This window comes from Lampris incognitus, chromosome 2 (genome assembly GCF_029633865.1).
Source record: "Lampris incognitus isolate fLamInc1 chromosome 2, fLamInc1.hap2, whole genome shotgun sequence".
Classification (NCBI taxonomy): Eukaryota; Metazoa; Chordata; class Actinopteri; order Lampriformes; family Lampridae; genus Lampris; species Lampris incognitus.
In genome coordinates this window covers 6,327,297-6,345,963 of record NC_079212.1, presented here as the reverse complement: position 1 = coordinate 6,345,963, position 18,667 = coordinate 6,327,297, and the positions used below count along the sequence as shown (strand labels likewise).

Genomic DNA, 18,667 nt, shown 5'->3' with positions numbered 1-18,667 from the left:
ACCCAAATGTGAGGACTGAAGGTTGAATGATGAAATATTAGTGTCCAAAAAAGTAATAAACTTAATTTAAAAGTGCTAACTAGCTAGTAATAAGCCCCTTTACGTACTGTCAAACCTAAATTAAGGACTTACTGTAAGATCATACTGTAACTACTGTGTGGCAAATGGAGTCAACACATGCAAACACAATGCAATAACCCAATTTATTTGAAAGATAAGAAGTGTTGTATTAATTAGGTCAATCAGCTCATCATAAAAGTTCAGATTCATTGGACTTAGTTCACAATTCAGTACAGCAGAAACGATTTAGAATAGTGTATATTCTATATTTATACATATGCCAGAACAATGGCCTAGGCTCCTAAACAAGCAGCATCCAATGTACATACACAAAACATAACAATTTACTTGTTTGACCTGTCAGTGATTTCATCAAATATTGTTTTGGGGATTATTCACAATAGTTGTAGGACAACAGCACAGTTATATCTCGCCAGCAGATGTCAGCCCGGCTGCATTGGCACACCACCTTCCTAATCTGAGGATTCTGGATGGAGGGGGCTCTCCATGACCAGCAGAGGTCAACATGTCGCACCTCCAACTTCCTCGTGCCTGGTTTTAGGAGGTGCAGACAGTAAAATAATGAGGCCCCCTGCGGTTTGTTTTTGAACTCAGTGTTGGAGAGTGGAGCTATGCCTCGGCCAACACTAACAGCTCACAACGCGAGCAGATGGGTCACAATCCTCGTCGTTGAGGATGAGAGACAGTGAAGTTAGGCTGATTCACAGGTATGACGTTCACCCTTTACATCAGTGGTTCCCAACCTGGGGGTCCCGACCCCCGCTAGTGGTCATCAAAGCTCCACCGGGCGGTCGCGAAGCCCTCTCGATTTTAAGGGTGTAAGAATTTTTGTGAAGAACGCAAGTAAATGTAAGGAGTATTTTAGAGGTCTATATCTTTATTGCTTTATTTGGAAATAAACAAATAAAGATATAAACTTTTAGAAAAAAAATCTCGTGACGATAAGGGCGCGTGTAGCTGTGAACACCAGCGCTAAGCTAAGCTAGCGGAGCGCGCCGGCTAAATGACCTGCTCCTCCAATTACAGAAGTACATAGTAAAAACAGAGCCGATGGGAAAATGGCCAAGTGTCAGGGGGGGGAAGAGACTGACGAATTACTGAAAAAGAGGGAAGACAAGTCATACGGAGTTGGACTTCCGAGAGGCGATGGACAGAAGTAGAACTGTATGTGTCATTTGCGGTGACAAAATTGGCGACAGAAAGTATGAAACCCGGCAAACTGCAGTGACACCAGACTACTAAACACCCTGAGAAGGTGGGTCGACCCCAGGGAGCTTTTCCCCCCTTTTTTTGTAATTGTATGTGGGTGGGGGGCGGTGGGGGTCATCAGCGTGTACAATGGTAAAACCGGGGCCCCTTCAGAAAAAGGTTGGGAGCCACTGCTCTGCATGATACATAAAAGGTGTATTCAAAGACACTGGCTGTTATTGTTTTTGATAACAGGTTTAGTGTTAATTTTATTAAAAAAAAAAAGGAAAGAAAAATATCCCTCTACCTTGTGGATCATCGTTCGGAGAGGTAGTAATCAGACAGTAGCATTGAGCACCGGGGCGCGTACGGACACAGACAGATTTGAGGGGTGAGCCCATTCCGGGTAAGTGTTCAAGCTAAACATGGCGATGCCCCACGTGTTCATGGCCAGAGAAACTGACAGGATGCCCAGGATGTTCATGACAATGCCCGTCTTCACCTGCACACAAGTTCAAAGTTCAAAGTTGACTTGACACGTCAAGCAAGAAAAGGTCTCAGAATAAGAGAGAGCACAAACTAAGAAGGAAATCAAGAAATAATACAATCTAAATAAAAAGAGTCCAAAAATACTCCAAGTTACTGTAAATGGTATATATATATATATATACACAATGTGCAATGTGTATACTGATGTGCATCATATGCAAATAGATATTGCTATACATGTTCTAAACAGAAGTATATATATATACTTCTGTTTATATAATATACTTATGTGCAATGTCAATGCAAGTGTAAAGAAATATGCACTGTATAGATGGTATGGATAACTGTATTAACTATATACAAGCAATTATGGACGATGATGTTCGTGGATGACATTGTGATCTGTAGTGAGAGTAGGGTGCAGGTGGAGGAGAGCCTGGAGAGGTGGAGGTATGCACTGGAGAGAAGAGGAATGAAAGTCGGTAGGAGCAAGACGGAGTACCTATGTGTGAATGAGAGGGAGGACAGTGGAATGGTGAGGATGCGAGGAGTGGAGGTGATGAAGGTGGATGAGTTTAAATACTTGGGGTCAACTGTCCAAAGTAATGAGGGGTGCAGAAGAGAGGTGAAGAAGAGAGTGCAGGCAGGGTGGAGTGGGTGGAGAAGAGTGTCGGGAGTGATTTGTGACAGAAGGGTACCAGCAAGAGTTAAAGGGAAGGTTTACAAGATGGTTGTGAGACCAGCTATGTTGTATGGTTTGTAGACAGTGGCACTGATGAAAAGACAGGAGGTGGAGCTGGAGGTGGAGGAGTTGAAGATGCTAAGATTTTCATTGGGAGTGATGAAGAAGGACAGGATTAGGAAGGAGTATATTAGAGGGACCGCTCAGGTTGGACGGTTTGGAGACAAAGCAAGAGAGACAAGATTGAGATGGTTTGGACATGTGTGGAGGAGAGATGCTGGGTATACTGGGAGAAGGATGCTGAATATGGAGCTGCCAGGGAAGAGGAGAAGAGGAAGGCCAAAGAGGAGGTTTATGGATGTGGTGAGGGAGGACATGCAGGCTGGTGTGACAGAGGAAGATGCAGAGGACAGGAAGAGATGGAGACGGATGATCCGCTGTGGCGCCCCCTAACGGGAGCAGCCGAAAGTAGTAGTAGTAGTAGTAGTAGTAGTAGATACACAAGCAATTATACAAGTACTAAACATACTAAAGATGTGGAACAGAGAACTCAACATGGCCGTTGCGTTGCCTCTGGCAGTTTTACTAAAAGGACTTTATTTTTGTTGTTTCACATGTTCACGGGGGGTCCTTACCATGTCTTTGGCCATAAGATGTCCTGAGGCGAATGCAATGGAGTTGGGAGGAGTGGATACTGGTAGCATGAAAGCATACGAACACCCTATTGTTGCTGGTATCATGAAGTAGAGAGGGTTCACCACAATACGCATGGCCTGCGGAGACAGACACACAACCCATGTTTAGGACCAGACCCGTGTAAAGCCATAGACACAGCGACTCTAGGGATCTGTGGACGGTAAGTGGTCGGACTCGCTTCTCTTTAACAAAACTGCAGCACATGCAACAATATTCAACACCGTAACGTATGACCTCAGATAATGAATAATGACTGCGGCAGTTAATGTCCGACAGGAATACAAACATTTCCCAGCTTAACAAGGCGGCTAATGATTGGACAGGCTTGGAGATCACGTAACGTATGTCTGAACGTACAGGGCCTGCCGACCTCTGACCCGCCCCGCATGGCTTTACACTGTCTGGAGTGGATTCACCTCGGGCGCTAACACCCGTCTGCCAGTTTGGCCTCGCACACATTTAAGCATATTTGCCTCACACATGTGCTGATTTCATACCCAGCGACGTGCCACATGTACCGTCATCAGGCTGTCAAAGTGTACAGAAATGCACAGCAAACGGCGAAATCAGGATCAGATCAACACGTTATACGATGCAAATTTCTTTTCTTTTTGTATTTTTCCCCCCATTTTCTCCCCAATTGTGTACCCCAAGTCTTCCGAGCCGTCCCGGTCTCTGCTCCACCCCCTCTGCCCTCCCCTCGATCCGGGGAGGGCTGCAGACTACCACACGCCTCCTCCCATACATGTGGAGTCGCCAGCCGCTTCTTTTCACCTGACAGTGAGGAGTTTCACCAGGGGGATGTAGCGCGTGGGAGGATCACGCTGTTCCCCCCCCGTCCCTCCAATCAGGTGCCCCGACCGACTAGTGCAGCGATCAAGACACATACCCACATCCGGCTTCCCACCCCCGATGGACCAGAGGGGTCGCTGGAGAACGAGGAGTCCCCCAACACTACACCGATCTACGCCCGCTCTCCCTCGGGTAAGGGGGGCCTAATGAAGGCCTCACCCCGTGGACGCTCTGGCCGGGACCGGTTACGGCGAGTCCGGGATACGGACCCTCCCAGCCGCACGACGAGCGGACTGCGAGAACGGCGGTTTATTCCGCTCCGCCGTCAGAGCGGCCACACGGCGGCGTTTTAAAAAAAGCTCCCATGTTTCGCCGTCCGCATCACGTTGCCATTAGCCGCCATGAGAGCGGTTTTGAGAAGATGTGGATGGAAGGCCAAAACGGAGAGCAAAAGATGCACGTTTTATTATTTTTTTCCAAGTGTATCTGTGTTAATGTGGATGAACAGTAGGACGAACAGCATCATCGTGTTCATGAGGTGGTGCCTGTCATGCCGTAGGGTCGGACCCCAGGCAGTAATGGACGGCGGCGGCGGCTGCCGTGGCTGTGTTGTGTGGCCCAGCGTGTGGTCTTACCAGCTCAGCTATGATGGGCAAGAAGATGATGATTGTGGCAGTGTTGCTGGCAAATTCTGTAAAACAGGCCACAAAGGCCGTAATCAGCATCGCAGCTGCAGCCGCTGGGACCTGGGCCAAAGGCTGGAGGTGGCCTCCGATCCAAGAGGCCAAGCCAGACTCCTGTAGTACGCCACAGGAGTAGGTCAAGGGTCGCACGATGAACCAGAACAGAAGAGAACAGAAGAGAGGGACGACATGAGTTTTAGTAACCGCTGCACATGTGAAACAGGACTCTCGCTGGACTCACTTGGACCCGTGTAAAACCGAATGTGTCTAAACAGTTTTACCTCACAGCCTTTGGCCATCGCGAAACCCCCACCGAGCAGCAGGATGATGTTCCATGGGACACATTCCTGGGCTTTCTTCCACGATAGGAGAGGAACGCAAGGAGTGTTTGAGGCTGAGGAGAAGACATACATGGAGGGTTTGGCTCACTGCCCATCAATGAATTAACCATAAATACACAACTAGTGGTTAAGGAACACATACGGTACATAATGAATGAATGAATACATGAATGAATGAATGCCTTTCTTTATTTGTCATTGCACAGCTGTACAACGAAATTAAGTACAACGCCCCAGTGTTTTGTCATTGTGATATGAATGACCCATATTACGATATGTATCGTTATCATATGCATCATTATTGTGATACGTATTGTTATATATATATATATATATATATATATATATATATATATATATATATATATATATATATATATATCATCGTGATATGTATCGTGATATTTATCGTTATCGTGATATGTATAGTTATATGTATCATAATTGTGATATGAATGACCTATATCATATGTATCGTTATCGTGGTATGTATCGTTATGTATCGTTATCGTGATATGTATAGTTATATGTATCATGATATGTGTCATTATCATATGCATCGTTATTGTGATCTGCATCGTTATCGCGATACGTATCGTTATCATGATATGAATGACCTATATCATGATATGTGTCATTATCATATGCATCGTTATCGCGATACGTATCGTTATCATGATATGAATGACCTATATAATATGAGGTTTTGGTCATATTGCACAGCCCTACACGTGTAGACAATTTAACACAGTCAGCAAGTTGAATAAATCATTCATTCACTATTACCTAATTAATTACTTAAGCATTTATTTATTTGTTCACTTACTTACTTGAGCCAGTCCAAAAGTAAAAGTAAGTGATCAACCTCCAGCTCTATTTCAGACCCATCTCTAATGGATTACTGCCCACAATTACAGTTTACAGCAGGTCATTACTCTCATCTATCTTGTCTTGTCTGGTCCCAAGCCAACAGGTTGAAAATCAATCCGGCCTTTACTTCTATGAACTGTCACACTTTCTTTTATACTGTCACACTTTCTTTCATAGTAATTACCAACAGTGAGTGTCCAATAAATGTGACTGATGGGGAGTTTTTGATGTTCAGACCCGACTCGGTTTCTACGAGGGAAAAATGACCCCGGCTATTTGTTTTTTTATTTCCCTCTGTCATTGAGTCCAACGGTTTGTTTGATCAGCTGAAATAACACGCGCACACGCACACACACACACACAAACAGGACCTCCCCCCCACACACACACACACAAACACAGGCAAAACAATGTGGCAACATAGTTTCAAGAGATTAACATAATCACAGAAACACAGGGACTACAGTCCTGATGGGAACTCACCCAGGCTCTGATCTGGGTCGTTAACATTCCTCGTCATCTTAATTCCAATACATTCGATAGCCGCCATGCAGATTCTGCACAACAGTCACCGACTAAATGGCGTCTGTATTTCGAGGGCGTTTGGAAGCCACCACGAAACTTCTGACTGGCCAGATAGGATTCATACGGTGCCAGTTGAAATTAGCGGTTAAAATGAGTCACGGCAGATATGATGATTTCTTTTGTCTCTTTTATCAAAATAGTGTAGGACAAATCTATTAACACGAGTTGTTCTGCAATCAAACTGTGATCTGTTCAGCTAAAATGAACATTGACATCACTTCTTCTTTTTTGCCCCTTTTTCCTCCACAATTGTACTCTCCAGAGCCGGCCCGGTCTCTGCTCCACCCCCCCCCCCCTGCCGATCCGGGGAGGGCTGCAGACCACCACAGGCCTCCTCCCATACATGTGGAGTCGCTAGCCGCTTCTTTTCACCTGACAGTGAGGAGTTTCTCCAGGGGGGACGTAGCGCGTGGGAGGGTCCCGCTATTCCCCCCCAGTTCCCCCTCCCTCCTGAACAGGGGCCCCGGCCGACCAGAGGAGGCGCTAGTGCAGCGACCAGGACACATCCGGCTTCCCACCCGCAGACACGGCCAATTGTGTCTGTAGGGACGCCCGACCAAGCCGGAGGTAACACAGGGGTTCGAACCGCCGATCCCCGTGTTGGTAGGCAATGGAGTAGACCGCCACGCTACCCGGACGTCCGGGAATCACTACATTTGAACGACTGTTATCACTAACAGTTAGATGGATGAAACTGTCTGTGATGGATGTCGCTCTCCAAGAAGAAAGCATTTGTCAAGTCTGCACCTACTGACCCTGTGGATTCAACCACCAGCTGAGAGAAGGTCTCTGTGACGGGAAGAAGAAGAGCATGGAGACGATGACCACACCGGTGACTGCATCAGAAACATACCTGGAGAATCAGACAAACAGGTGACTCAGTGTGTAGGAGGGAAAAAGGACCACGTGCAACGAATGTCTCACCAGCTGCAGATTCTGGGAAAAGAAAGAATCGCACAGTCCACAGCGATGGATGCAGTGGTATTAGATAGACCGATGTTTCGGCCTTCCCACGAAATCACGTACAGAAAGCACAGACACATAATTTCAATGCGGCTTATTATCTGACACCTGGAGCCGGTGTAGAGTTCGAGCTCAGATGTTTCCTCTGATAATGTTAGCCTTATGGGACGTAATATGTCTTTACTCATTTGATGGGGAAACCAGGCCTTATTTGAGAAGCCCTTCCTGGATTGATGTTTTGCTCTCCCAGCCATCAAACGAAGACACAAACTTAGACGTGGACAAACACACTGCATAGACAGTACTGGCCGAGGCCTCCACAAACGCAAGTTCGTGCCGCCATCGTCCCACACCGTTACTGGGCAAGGCCGCTGCAAACGTGAATGGCGCCGCCATCTTCCCACACCAGAAGCGGTGAGAGTTGACATATGTGATATTTATTCTTCACTGCATGCAACATATTTAGGGAATTGACTGTTGGCTGTCTTGTGTTTTGTATGTGACGTGGTAGATCATAATATAGGCAATTGATTGTTGTTTTTCTTCTTACTCTTTGCTTATATTGTGTGTATTGTTGGTGACTGGCATGAAGAGTCAGATAATAAGGAATATTACCTATCTGAGGGGTGTGTCTATGGGCTTTGAACTGAAACATGGGTCTCTTAAATACCGTTGCACCCAGAACTATACAACGATTCTCCCTTCTCTTCAACAACTCAACATAGAGATGAACATCCAACAGCATTTTTCTATATTTCAAATAGTGTTAAAGTGTCAAGTGAACAAATGAAGAAGCTGCTGAGCATCGTCTTACCCTTTGAGGAACAAGACGGACCAGCCGGTAATGAACTTGGGGTCTCTGGTGAACAGGAGAACGGCAAACAGTACAAAAAAGAAAGAGATGGCGCCTTCTGCAAAACTGAAAGGGGGCATATAAAATAAAAGATGTCAGTGGAAAGGTGTGCGGCAGGGATGTACAGGTTTACCATCACTGGCATGAGAGTTCAAGACATACACGAGTCCTCACTTTATGGGCCCTAGTTTTTCATAGTCTTCATCGATGACGGCCTTGGCTCTTGCTTCTGCTTCTGCTCTTAAGTCCTGTTTCTGGATACACAAACTGCAAAAAATAAAAACAAAAAAAAACAAAAATCAACAACAACAAAAACAAAACAGATATTTTACACACTGAGATAAGTGAAACCAGACATAAGGAGTTTAAATATTGCATTGTTTGGTGCCTTTTAATGGTAAAGTTTTTATTGGTATTAAATATAAACCTACATGGTGACCTTTGACCTTTAAAACATTAATTTGTTTTGCAGGTCAGTGCAATGCTGTGTTCAAGACAACTCAGAACTCACCTATTTCTGACTTCCAACATCATGCATTATCGCCCGGACGCCTGCGGGACGTGCTACTTTATTTTGTTCTTGGGGGAATATGTCAAACACATGCAGCAGCAGCACAGACCTCTCTCTCAATTTTGTGACGATCAGCAAAACATTAAAATAAGCTTATTATACATACATCCAAATCCCAATTTGTAAAGCACACCTTCCAAATAATGGACACACACACAAAAAGAGATATATTTTCCTTATTTAATTCAACAAAGGTGGTTTATTTCACAAAAACTGAAAATGTAACATGTGCAAAAGTATGTGAACCCTTGTATTAGTAGCTTGTGGCTCCTCCTTTTGAGGCCATTACTTCAACCAAACGTCTTCTGTAACCACTAACCAGTCTCTCACATCTGCTTATGGGGCTTTTTGCCCACTCCTCCTTGCAGAACTCAGCCAGTTGAGAGAGGTTGGAGGGACATCTGGTATGTACCAACTTCTTCAGGTCTCGCCACAACATTCCAATTGGATTAAGATCCGGACTTTGACTGGGCCTATCCAGAGTACGAATCCTCTTTCTCTGAAGCCATTCCTTTGTAGTTTTGCTGGAATGCTTTGGGTCATTGTCTTGTTGCATAATCCATTTTCGTCCCAGCTTCAACTCCCTGACTGATGGCAGGAGATTCTGGTCAAGAATTTGTTGATATGCCGGAGAATTCATGGTTCCTTGGATAATATGGAGTCGTCCAGGTCCAGAAGCAGAAAAGCAGCCCCAGACCTTCACATTTGCACCACCATGCTTCACTGTTGGGAGGAGGTTCTTTTCTTCATATGCAGTGTTGGCTTTTCTCCAAACCTGTTGGTTTTGATTGTGACCAAATAATTCTATTTTGGACTCGTCTGTCCAGAGAATGGACTTCTAGAAGACCTCTGGTTTGTCCAAGTGCTTTCTGGCAAAGTTGAAATGGGCAGCTTTCTTCTTTTTTGAGAGCAGAGGCTTCCTTCTAGCAACCCTCCCATGAATGTCATGGCTATTCAATTTTCGTCTGATTGTAGACGCATGCACATTTGTCCCAGATGCTACCAGAGAGGTCTGCAACTCTCTAGAGGTGATGTGTGGGTTGGCCTTTACCTGATTTATTATTTTTCTGGTGCTTCTGGGTGATAGTTTTGATGGGCGTCCACTTCTAGGCAGAGTTGCTGTCATGTTGAAGGCCCTCCATTTGTAAATTATTTGTCTTACAGTGGATGGATGGAGCTGGAATCTTTTGGAGATGGTCTTATAGCCCTCCCCAGACTGATGGACTATCACTACCCTCTTCTTCATGTCCTCGGATATCTCCTTTGCTGTCGCCATTGTTGATTTGTATGGGACCACAGTGGTTTGGTTGGTTTCCTCTGTCTTTTAATTAGTGCAGGCCAAACCCTTTCCCAAGGATGTCTCATTTAATTGGTCTGCTTAAATGATTAATTAAGCACCCAAATGTGTTTCACCACAGTCTGTTACCTGCTTGACTTAACCAATGCAGCTGGGGGTTCACTTACTTTTGCACATACCCTAATTCCATGTTTCATGTAGTTTTGGGGCTACTTAAACAAGTCCCACTAAACAAGTACATGCAATTGATAAACATATATCTGACATTTCATACATAAAAACTGGTGATGATAAAATAAGAAAATCATGGTAGAACAACAGAAAAATCTAAACTGCTCAAGGGGTTCACATACTTTCAAGCAGCACTGTATTTCGTTGAGCAGGGATTAATCCAGCAATTCCACATGAAGTCCAGGTACCACAGTAGCTTGAACGTGAAGGCCTCAGGCACACGACAGCTGAAACTAACTTCTCTGCAACCCGCAGTGAAGAAACTGACAGAGAACCACCAAGTGCAGGGCTCTTTCAAACAACTTAGCTTATTTCCTTTGAACGTTCAAATAAAAGGTCTATAACATAGGACAGCCTACATCAGGCCTAGTCAACTGGCGGCCTGCGGGCCAAATCCGGCCCGCGGGTATTATTTTTTCCGGCCCTTTGATCAATTTTTATTAGAACATTAAAAATCCTAATGCATTTTCCCACGAAGAAAAATCTGTTTTAGGGCAAGAATGCACTCCCATTCCATCTCCTCCAATGGGAGACTGCTTTGTCCCGCTCCTAACTGCTCCCGACACTCCCTATGTGCGCGCCACCAGCTGCCAAGCTAGTGAGTGGGCCGCGCCAACCTGCTTGCTGCTGCTAACTAGCAAACAAAAGAACCTCAAAATGTCACCGTCCACACTGAAAAAGAGGAAAGTTGGCAATGAAAATCGCCAGTTTAATAACGAATGGATAGCAGTCATTTCATACATAATGACTGCCCTATTTTGTATGTTACATAAACACATTGTTAATAAACACTTTTGATACACAGTATTAAGGGTATTTATTTAGTGTTGTTTTTCATGTTCACATGTAAGTGCTAAGATCCGAAAATTACTCTGAAAAAAGTTTGGCCCCCTTACCATTTACATTTGAATAAGTTGGCCCTCATAAGAAAGTGGTTGACTAGCCCTGGCCTACATATACTTCTGCTTTTTTTCCCAGTAGCGTCAGACTTTTTCCTTGGTAGGCAGTGCTTGTTTTCCTCTGGAACAATTAATAAGAATGCTTCTTGTCTGGCACCAGTGCAAAATTACTTCTTTCTGATTGGCTGCTGTTTGTGATCAATAACAAGACCTAATTTCAGTTTGAATGACAAATTTCTAACCGTTGCATTTGTTTAATACGCATAAATATAATTTATAGTCACGTGGCTTTTTTGCTCCCTGGGAAATTAACGATAATGATATTCCAACTGTCCAGTTAAATCAAATCTGTTATTTGGCATTCAATGACAAGCTTTTTTAATGATATAACACAGACTCAACATTAATATTCAGGTAAGTAATTAGCCTAAATTTTAATTGATGGGGGGTGGTAAGGGACCTGGATAATGGATAGGGGGGCCGCTGGCCCCAAAAAGGTTGAGAACCACTGTTCTACTACTAGCGGTATGCTTAGCTTTTAGCTGTCCTAATGGTGCTAATACACCTGCTGTGGCGCTATGTCTTGTGCTAACTGTGCTGTCCGTTCAGATCGGGTGTCTTAATTAGAACGACATATCTGTGAGCTAGAGCACTCTTCTCTCCACTAGGTGTTATGGCCGGGTAGCTTAGACCCCAGACCTCACAGTGGGCCTACTAGCGATAGCATTAGCATAACCTTATTGGAAGATGATGCAGAGTTTATTCTTGTCCTCTGGGGGAAAAGTACAAACATGAGCAGGCCAAAGGTTGTGTAGCCCAGTTTGCAGCCACCCCTCCTGACTGCAAACCATTTTTCTGTGCTTGTCAGCCCTGTTGATATTCCTGTTGGTAGCCATGTTGGTAGACCTGTTGGTAGTACTGCTAGCCAGCCTGTCTCTGCTACCCCTGCGGCCACTGCTAATCAACACACACTAGTAATAGAGGACTCCGTTACCCGCTGGAAAATGGCAGTGGCAATGTGTATCACAAAACATCTCATCAAATCATAACTGTATCTCTCCCTCGACATGTATGCAGGCCTCCCAGTTCCTCTATTGCTTCCCTAACCTTTTATTTGATATGGATTCAAATTTCATCTCAGTGTTACTGTTACTTGATCTTAGTGCAGCTTTTGAAACCTTTGATCATGGTATACTTTTAACTGCCTTGAGAATTACATAGCTGTTTAAGGTCTGGCTCTGTCTTGGCTGAAGTCTTACTTATCTGATAGAGCACAGTGCGTCTTCTGTTGTAATATTACATCTAAATTCTCTGCAGTTAAACATGGTGTACCCCAGGACTCAGTTCTTGGTCCTTTGCTATTCTCTCTTTACATATCTCCTCTTGGCCAAATTATACAGAGCTACAGAATAGAGTTCCACTGCTATGTTGATGATACTCAGCTGTATGTACCTGTTAAGTCAGACAATAAGTCTCAGAATCATATCTGGAAGTATGCAGTGAAAAATTGGATGTCATATAACTTTTATTACTTAATTTTGAAAAAAAATGAAATGTTGGTTGGCCTTGTTAGACAAAGTTACTTTTATGACCAAGAAACAATATCTCTTGACAACTGTGTGATCTCCCAAAGTTCCAAAGCCAAAAATCTTGGTATTATTTTTGATCAATCCCTGTGTTTTGGATTTCATATTAGAAAAATCACAAAGAACACCTTTTTTAACCTACAAAATATTGCTAAAATTCAGTCTATTCAGTCCACAACTGATGCTGAGACCCTGATCTATGTGTTTGTTTCATCCAGATTAGATTACTGGAATGTCCTTTTTCCCTGCCTGCCAGACACAAGCACTAAAAACCTCCAGTTGGTTCAAAATGATGCCGCTAAAATATTAAGTAAAAAATAAAAAAATGGATCATATCACACCGATTCTAGCCTCCCTTGACTGGCTCCCCATTCACGCTTGATCTGACTTTAAAGTGCTGCTATTCATTCCATCCATTATCCAAACCGCTTATCCTGCTCTCAGGGTCACGGGGATGCTGGAGCCTTATCTCAGCCGTCATTGGGCGGCAGGCAGGGCAACACCCTGGACAGGCCGCCAGGCCATCCCAGGGCAGTGCTACTATTATTCTATAAAATACTTAATAGGCTTACCCCTTCATATTTGGCAGATCTTATATAGCCTTATGTACCTTCTCATGCAGGCTGCTGAGCCTTGTCTTATCACGCCCCCTTTCTTTGGAATGGTCTCGGCGAATCCCAGAGAATTTGATTCTGTAGACTTGGCCAAATTATACAGAGCTCATTCACAGGAAAAGCATCCCATTAGACTAAGAGTAGCCAACACCAGAATATCTAAGTAGTCATAACTTTTTCCTTGTTTAGCAGTTGCTTGTTGTAAGGTAGCTGAAGGTTGGATAAAACATTGCTGTTATTGTTTACCATAATTTAGCACCAGGTCACGCAATTGCTCACGCATTGTTTTGATTAGTTTCACAGTAGTTGATGAGGGTAATCCCAGCCATTTGTTGTGATAATTGAGTAGGTGGTATCAGCTGTTACCTATCAGGGATAGCATATCTAGACTCCGCTATAGTGAAATGATGGATGCAGCAGTCCTTGTGGCGTAAAGATTCAGTCATAGGACCTGCAAGTCTACCTGCATGAGTCCACTAAGCAAAGAGACCCGAAGGACACTGAATCTCAGCTAAATACAGATAATCTTCTCTCACATGTTGTTCATTCAAACACACCATGTGCTTTTAGTATATTCCTGTTGTTCACTGCATTCCTTTCGCACTAGAACTTGCAACCCTGCCAACCTTTGTCAATTTCAGAAGGTTGTCGCTGCTACCAACTCCTCCATGGGACCGTGGAACTGCCAGTTAGCAGTCAACAAGGTTGACTTCATTCCTGCTTTCACCACACACTCTGCACTCCAAGTTCTGGCACTCACCAAAAGTTGGATTCGCATAGAGAACACAGCAGCCCCTGCAACCCTTTCAACCAACTTCTTCCCCCATAATCCTCGCTCAAGTGGATGAGGAGAAGGAACAAGTCTGCTCGTCTCTCAGAACTGGAAATGCACTCCACTCCTCTCCCTTTGCAATGAGACCTCATTTGATTATTATGCAAAATCTATTACTGATCCTGTCAAAATGTACATTGTTGTCATCTATTGTCCACCATATGGACAACTTGGAAGCTTTGTGGAGGAGCTGGACATGCTGCTCTCATCCATCCCAGAGGATGGCTCTTCATTAACCTGGGCGACCTCAACATCCCCCTTGACAAGCCACAAGCTGCTGACTTCCTCACTCTGCTGTCCTCTTTCAACCTGCTCCTCCTCCACTTCACCGATAACCCTCTTGTTACCCCACTATACACATCATATCACTTTTTATTTAATTCTCATTATTGCTGCCTCAGTGTCCAATGGTTTCCCCTCCTTGTGTCTCTTTCCATCAAAACCTTTCCCCTCTCTTCCCCAATCAATTCTCCTCTCTGGTCTCTTCTTCCCTCCCCCCACCCAACAATCTTTTCTCACTTGATGTTAACAAAGCTACAGACACACTGCTCCACACTAACCTCATGTCTTGACAAATTCTGTCCTGTATCCTCCAGACCAGCGCGAGAAGCACCCTCCAACCCATGGCTGTCAGACACTCTTTGAGAACATTGGACAAAGCTCAGGTCGGCTGAGAGGAAGTGGCACAAGTCTGGAGAAAGTATCAATCCTTCTTATCCTCTTTTTAATCCAGTAGTGCTAATGCAAAAACCGCTTAATATCGCGACAAAACTAGCAAAACTACTAACTCACATAAACTGTTCTCTACTTTCAAAACTCAACCTCCACCCCCTCCACTTCCCTCTTCCCTGACTGCTGATGATTTGAGAAGGTGGCAAAGACACACACAAACCTCCAGCGCACAACACCACTCTACACTCTTTCTCTTCTCTGATGCTGACATATCTAATCTCTTCCTCTCTAGCCGCTCTACTACCTGTCCCCTCAACCACACCCCTTCTCACCTTCTGCAGATCATCTCTCCCACTCTTATACCCTCATTCACACACATCATCACCACACCACTGAAGACTGGCACAGTTCCCAACACATTTACGCAGGCTCGAGTAACTCCATTGCTCAAAAGACAATCATACAATATGATACATTATAATTTTTACTTTTGTGTATTCTGTGCATTGTCGATCCTGGAAGAGGGATCCCTCCTCTATTGCTTTTCCTGAGATCGCTCCCATTTGTTTTTTCTCATAAGTTCTTCTATTGGCGTTTTACATAATTTGTTTCTAGAGTCCAAGGATAGAGGATGTTGTATATTGTTTTATATCATTATGTTGTAGTAAGTGTAAGGCCCTTCGACACTACCTTGTGATTTTGGGCAATACAAATAAATTTAACTGTATTCTGAGTAAAGCATACCTTATAAAAGGCAGCCTTTGATCTACTATGGCTACTATGGCTACTGCTATGACTTGGACCGTTCATCTTTTGGGGTATGCCCCTTAGCTATACCCATGTAATGAATATCAGTAGATTTATCTAATCAACACCATAAGGGTATTCAGGTCTAGTATGTGATGTGTGACCAATGAGATCCCTAAATCTCTGTAAAATTATACAGCTAGACATCTGACACTGACGTACCGTGTGTTCAGTCCACCGTAGAGAAATGCAATCCATATCCATCCCAGGAACAGAAAGAGAGCCATGAGGGGGAAAGCGAATGCAAACCAAGAGCCAAAATTAAGAATGTCACAATCTGGAAAGTAGCTACAAAAACAAAGGGACAGTTGTCAAAGAAAAACCCCCCAAAAAAAACAAAAAAAGTAAAAAGAAAACATGGAGCAGGTTAATATCTAGAATGAAAGTCAAGAAGTCTTTGAAGCAAGTACCTTTTAAGCTGTCCGATGAGAATGAGGTTGGGTGCAGTGCCTGTCAAGGTTGCCGTCCCTCCGATGCTGGCAGCGTATGGGATGCAGATCAAGAATCCTTTCCATACCTTCATCTGATATTGTGCCTCCGATTGAATCTCGTCCGCCGTTTTGATGTTAATCTGATCCATTCCCTCCAGCCTTTGGAAGTTTTAAAGATCATTTAAAGATCAAACCCTATCAAAGTTAGCTAACACACCATCAAGCTAGCCAACTAAATAAATGACAGCCCACCTTTGTTAGCTTTAGAGCTGTGTTAACACTAATTGTGCAGCGGCTTTGCATCGCCACTAATTATTGTGTAGGTGGATTTCTGTTTTAGCTATAGCGTTATTCATGTATTTCTTACCCGTCTATGGACAATATTTGTTTTTCTGAGGGCAGTGAATGCACTGACTGCAGCTTCATGTTGGACTGACCTGGTAAGAAACCAAAGCAAAGAGGCCATGTCAGATTTCCATGCAGACTTGAAGTTTGTAGAACAAGGGGAGAGTATGTATAGTATATAAACACGGGTCAATTTACCAGATTTTGCTCTCCTAGGGGAGGCTTTTGGCAGAACTTTGATTTTTAATGTTTGACTTGAAATGAGCCTAGACATCATCAATCTATTACCACTTAATTATTGCCTTACTTGTGTTGGAATCTAAATGTTGGAACAAGTTGAAGTGCAAAGTTCACCTCCCAGGTTATATATTAAAGACTCATGCAGACGAGGGCAAAATAATACAACAACAGATTTTGTGTCAGAGTAGACACTTCAGTAAATATGACCGGAAGATTTGTTTTTCTCATAAAGAAATTCCAATGCACTAATGCACTTTGCACGTTTGACTCGTTCCTGTTTTTGCCTGTGAGTGTACACAAAAGGGTAAACAGTTTGTGCCAAGGTAAGAACGACATCTTCCTTCAGTTAAGTGAAATTAAGACGAGGTAGCAATAAGAGTTCAGATTACTGTGTGTGTGATAAGGTGCGAACTTGTAGCAGTCTTAGGGCAACCCTTTCTTGGTACTTGTTATTAGTCATAAAGATAGAACCATAAGGGTGTACCGTTTATTATTTCATTGTCAGAGTCCTCAACGGATTTGCTTCTTGCTTTCAGGCTCTCCAGGTCCCCAAACAGGCTCTCCAGGATGGCGTTACCAATGGGAAGCATCATTGCCGTGGTAGCAGTGTTGCTAAGCCACATGGACAGGAAGGATGTGGTGAGCATCATTCCCAATATGAGCCTGGGAACATAGCAGTCATGGATGAAGTTTTGAATGCACAAAGCACTACAGTTGCTCATCAGAAAAATGCTTGTCTCATATGAGGAAATTAGACTGTAATTGTTATAACATTTCAACTTGAGTAATGTCCTGCCAATGTGGCTGCAAGATGCATGGTTTCTCACCAAGCCGGCTTTACCCCAACAATCTTCAGGACCTTCAGGGCTATTCTGCGATGCAGGCCCCATTCCTCAATAGCCGAAGCCATCACAAGGCCACTGAGAAAGAGGAAGTTGGTGTCGAGAAAGTACTGCGGGCACACTTTTTTGGATGGAAGAATTCCCATTGTTGGAAAGAGGCATACTGGAAGCAATGCGGTGACAGCCAGAGGAAGAGCCTCGGTGCACCAATAGGTGGCCATCAGCAGAACCACATAAAGACATTTTCCCTCCTGAAAGACAACCAAAATGTGATTGGAAATACTCGGTCACTTGTGTTGTGGATCTGAAATTTCTTTGATCACAACCTTTCTTTTCTTTTCTTTAAGTTGAGAACTTTTCTAGTCCTTATACGATTCATGCATTTTTTGTTGTTGTTGGATTTCCCCCCTTTTCTCCCCAATTGTACCTGGCCAATCATCCCGCTCTCTGAGCCATCCCAGTCGCTGCTCCACCCCCTCCGTTGATCCGGGGGGTGGGGGAGGGAGGGCTGCAGACTACCACAAGCTTCCTCTGATACATGTGGAGTCGCCAGCCGCTTCTTTTCACCTGACAGTGAGGAGTTTCACCAGCACCAGGGGGACGTAGCGCGTGGGAGGATTACGCTATTCCCCCTGAACAGGCGCCCATACCGATCAGAGGAGGCGCTAGTGCAGCGACCAGGACACATACCCACATCCGGCTTCCCACCCACAGACACAGCCAACTGTGTTTGTAGGGACGCCAGACCAAGCCGCAGGTAACACGGGGATTTGAACCTGAGATCCCCATGTTGGTAGGCAATGGGATAGACCGCCACACTACCCGGACGCCTCTACGATTCGTGCATTGATAATAAGAAGTGGAAATTCAGTTTACAGCCATCTACCTCAGTCGACTCAAACACATCAACCCATTTGGGCAAAGCAATGGGTTGATGTGTTTGAGGTAGGTATCACTTTATATGTGACCATGTCTGGAGGTAACTTTGTATTTTAACATACAGGCTATGACAACAAGTTCCCTCAAGACGGACAATAAAGAAGCTATCTGATCATCTATCAGTCAGATCTGTCTGTC

At 44.2% G+C, this 18,667-nt stretch overlaps 1 protein-coding gene across 1 annotated transcript; it reads right to left on the bottom strand.

The window, feature by feature from the left end:
* Positions 1-1,606: 1,606 nt before the first annotated feature.
* Positions 1,607-17,826, bottom strand: slc13a3 (solute carrier family 13 member 3). The gene is made up of 12 exons (XM_056274976.1): positions 17,576-17,826; positions 17,233-17,411; positions 16,531-16,600; positions 16,143-16,322; positions 15,895-16,020; positions 8,398-8,490; positions 8,185-8,289; positions 7,163-7,260; positions 4,893-5,005; positions 4,564-4,725; positions 3,076-3,213; positions 1,607-1,771 (listed from the first exon to the last, which is right to left on the bottom strand). Exons 1-12 carry the CDS (start codon positions 17,809-17,811, stop codon positions 1,607-1,609), a joined length of 1,665 nt encoding a protein of 554 aa, XP_056130951.1. The 5' UTR covers positions 17,812-17,826.
* Positions 17,827-18,667: the final 841 nt, after the last annotated feature.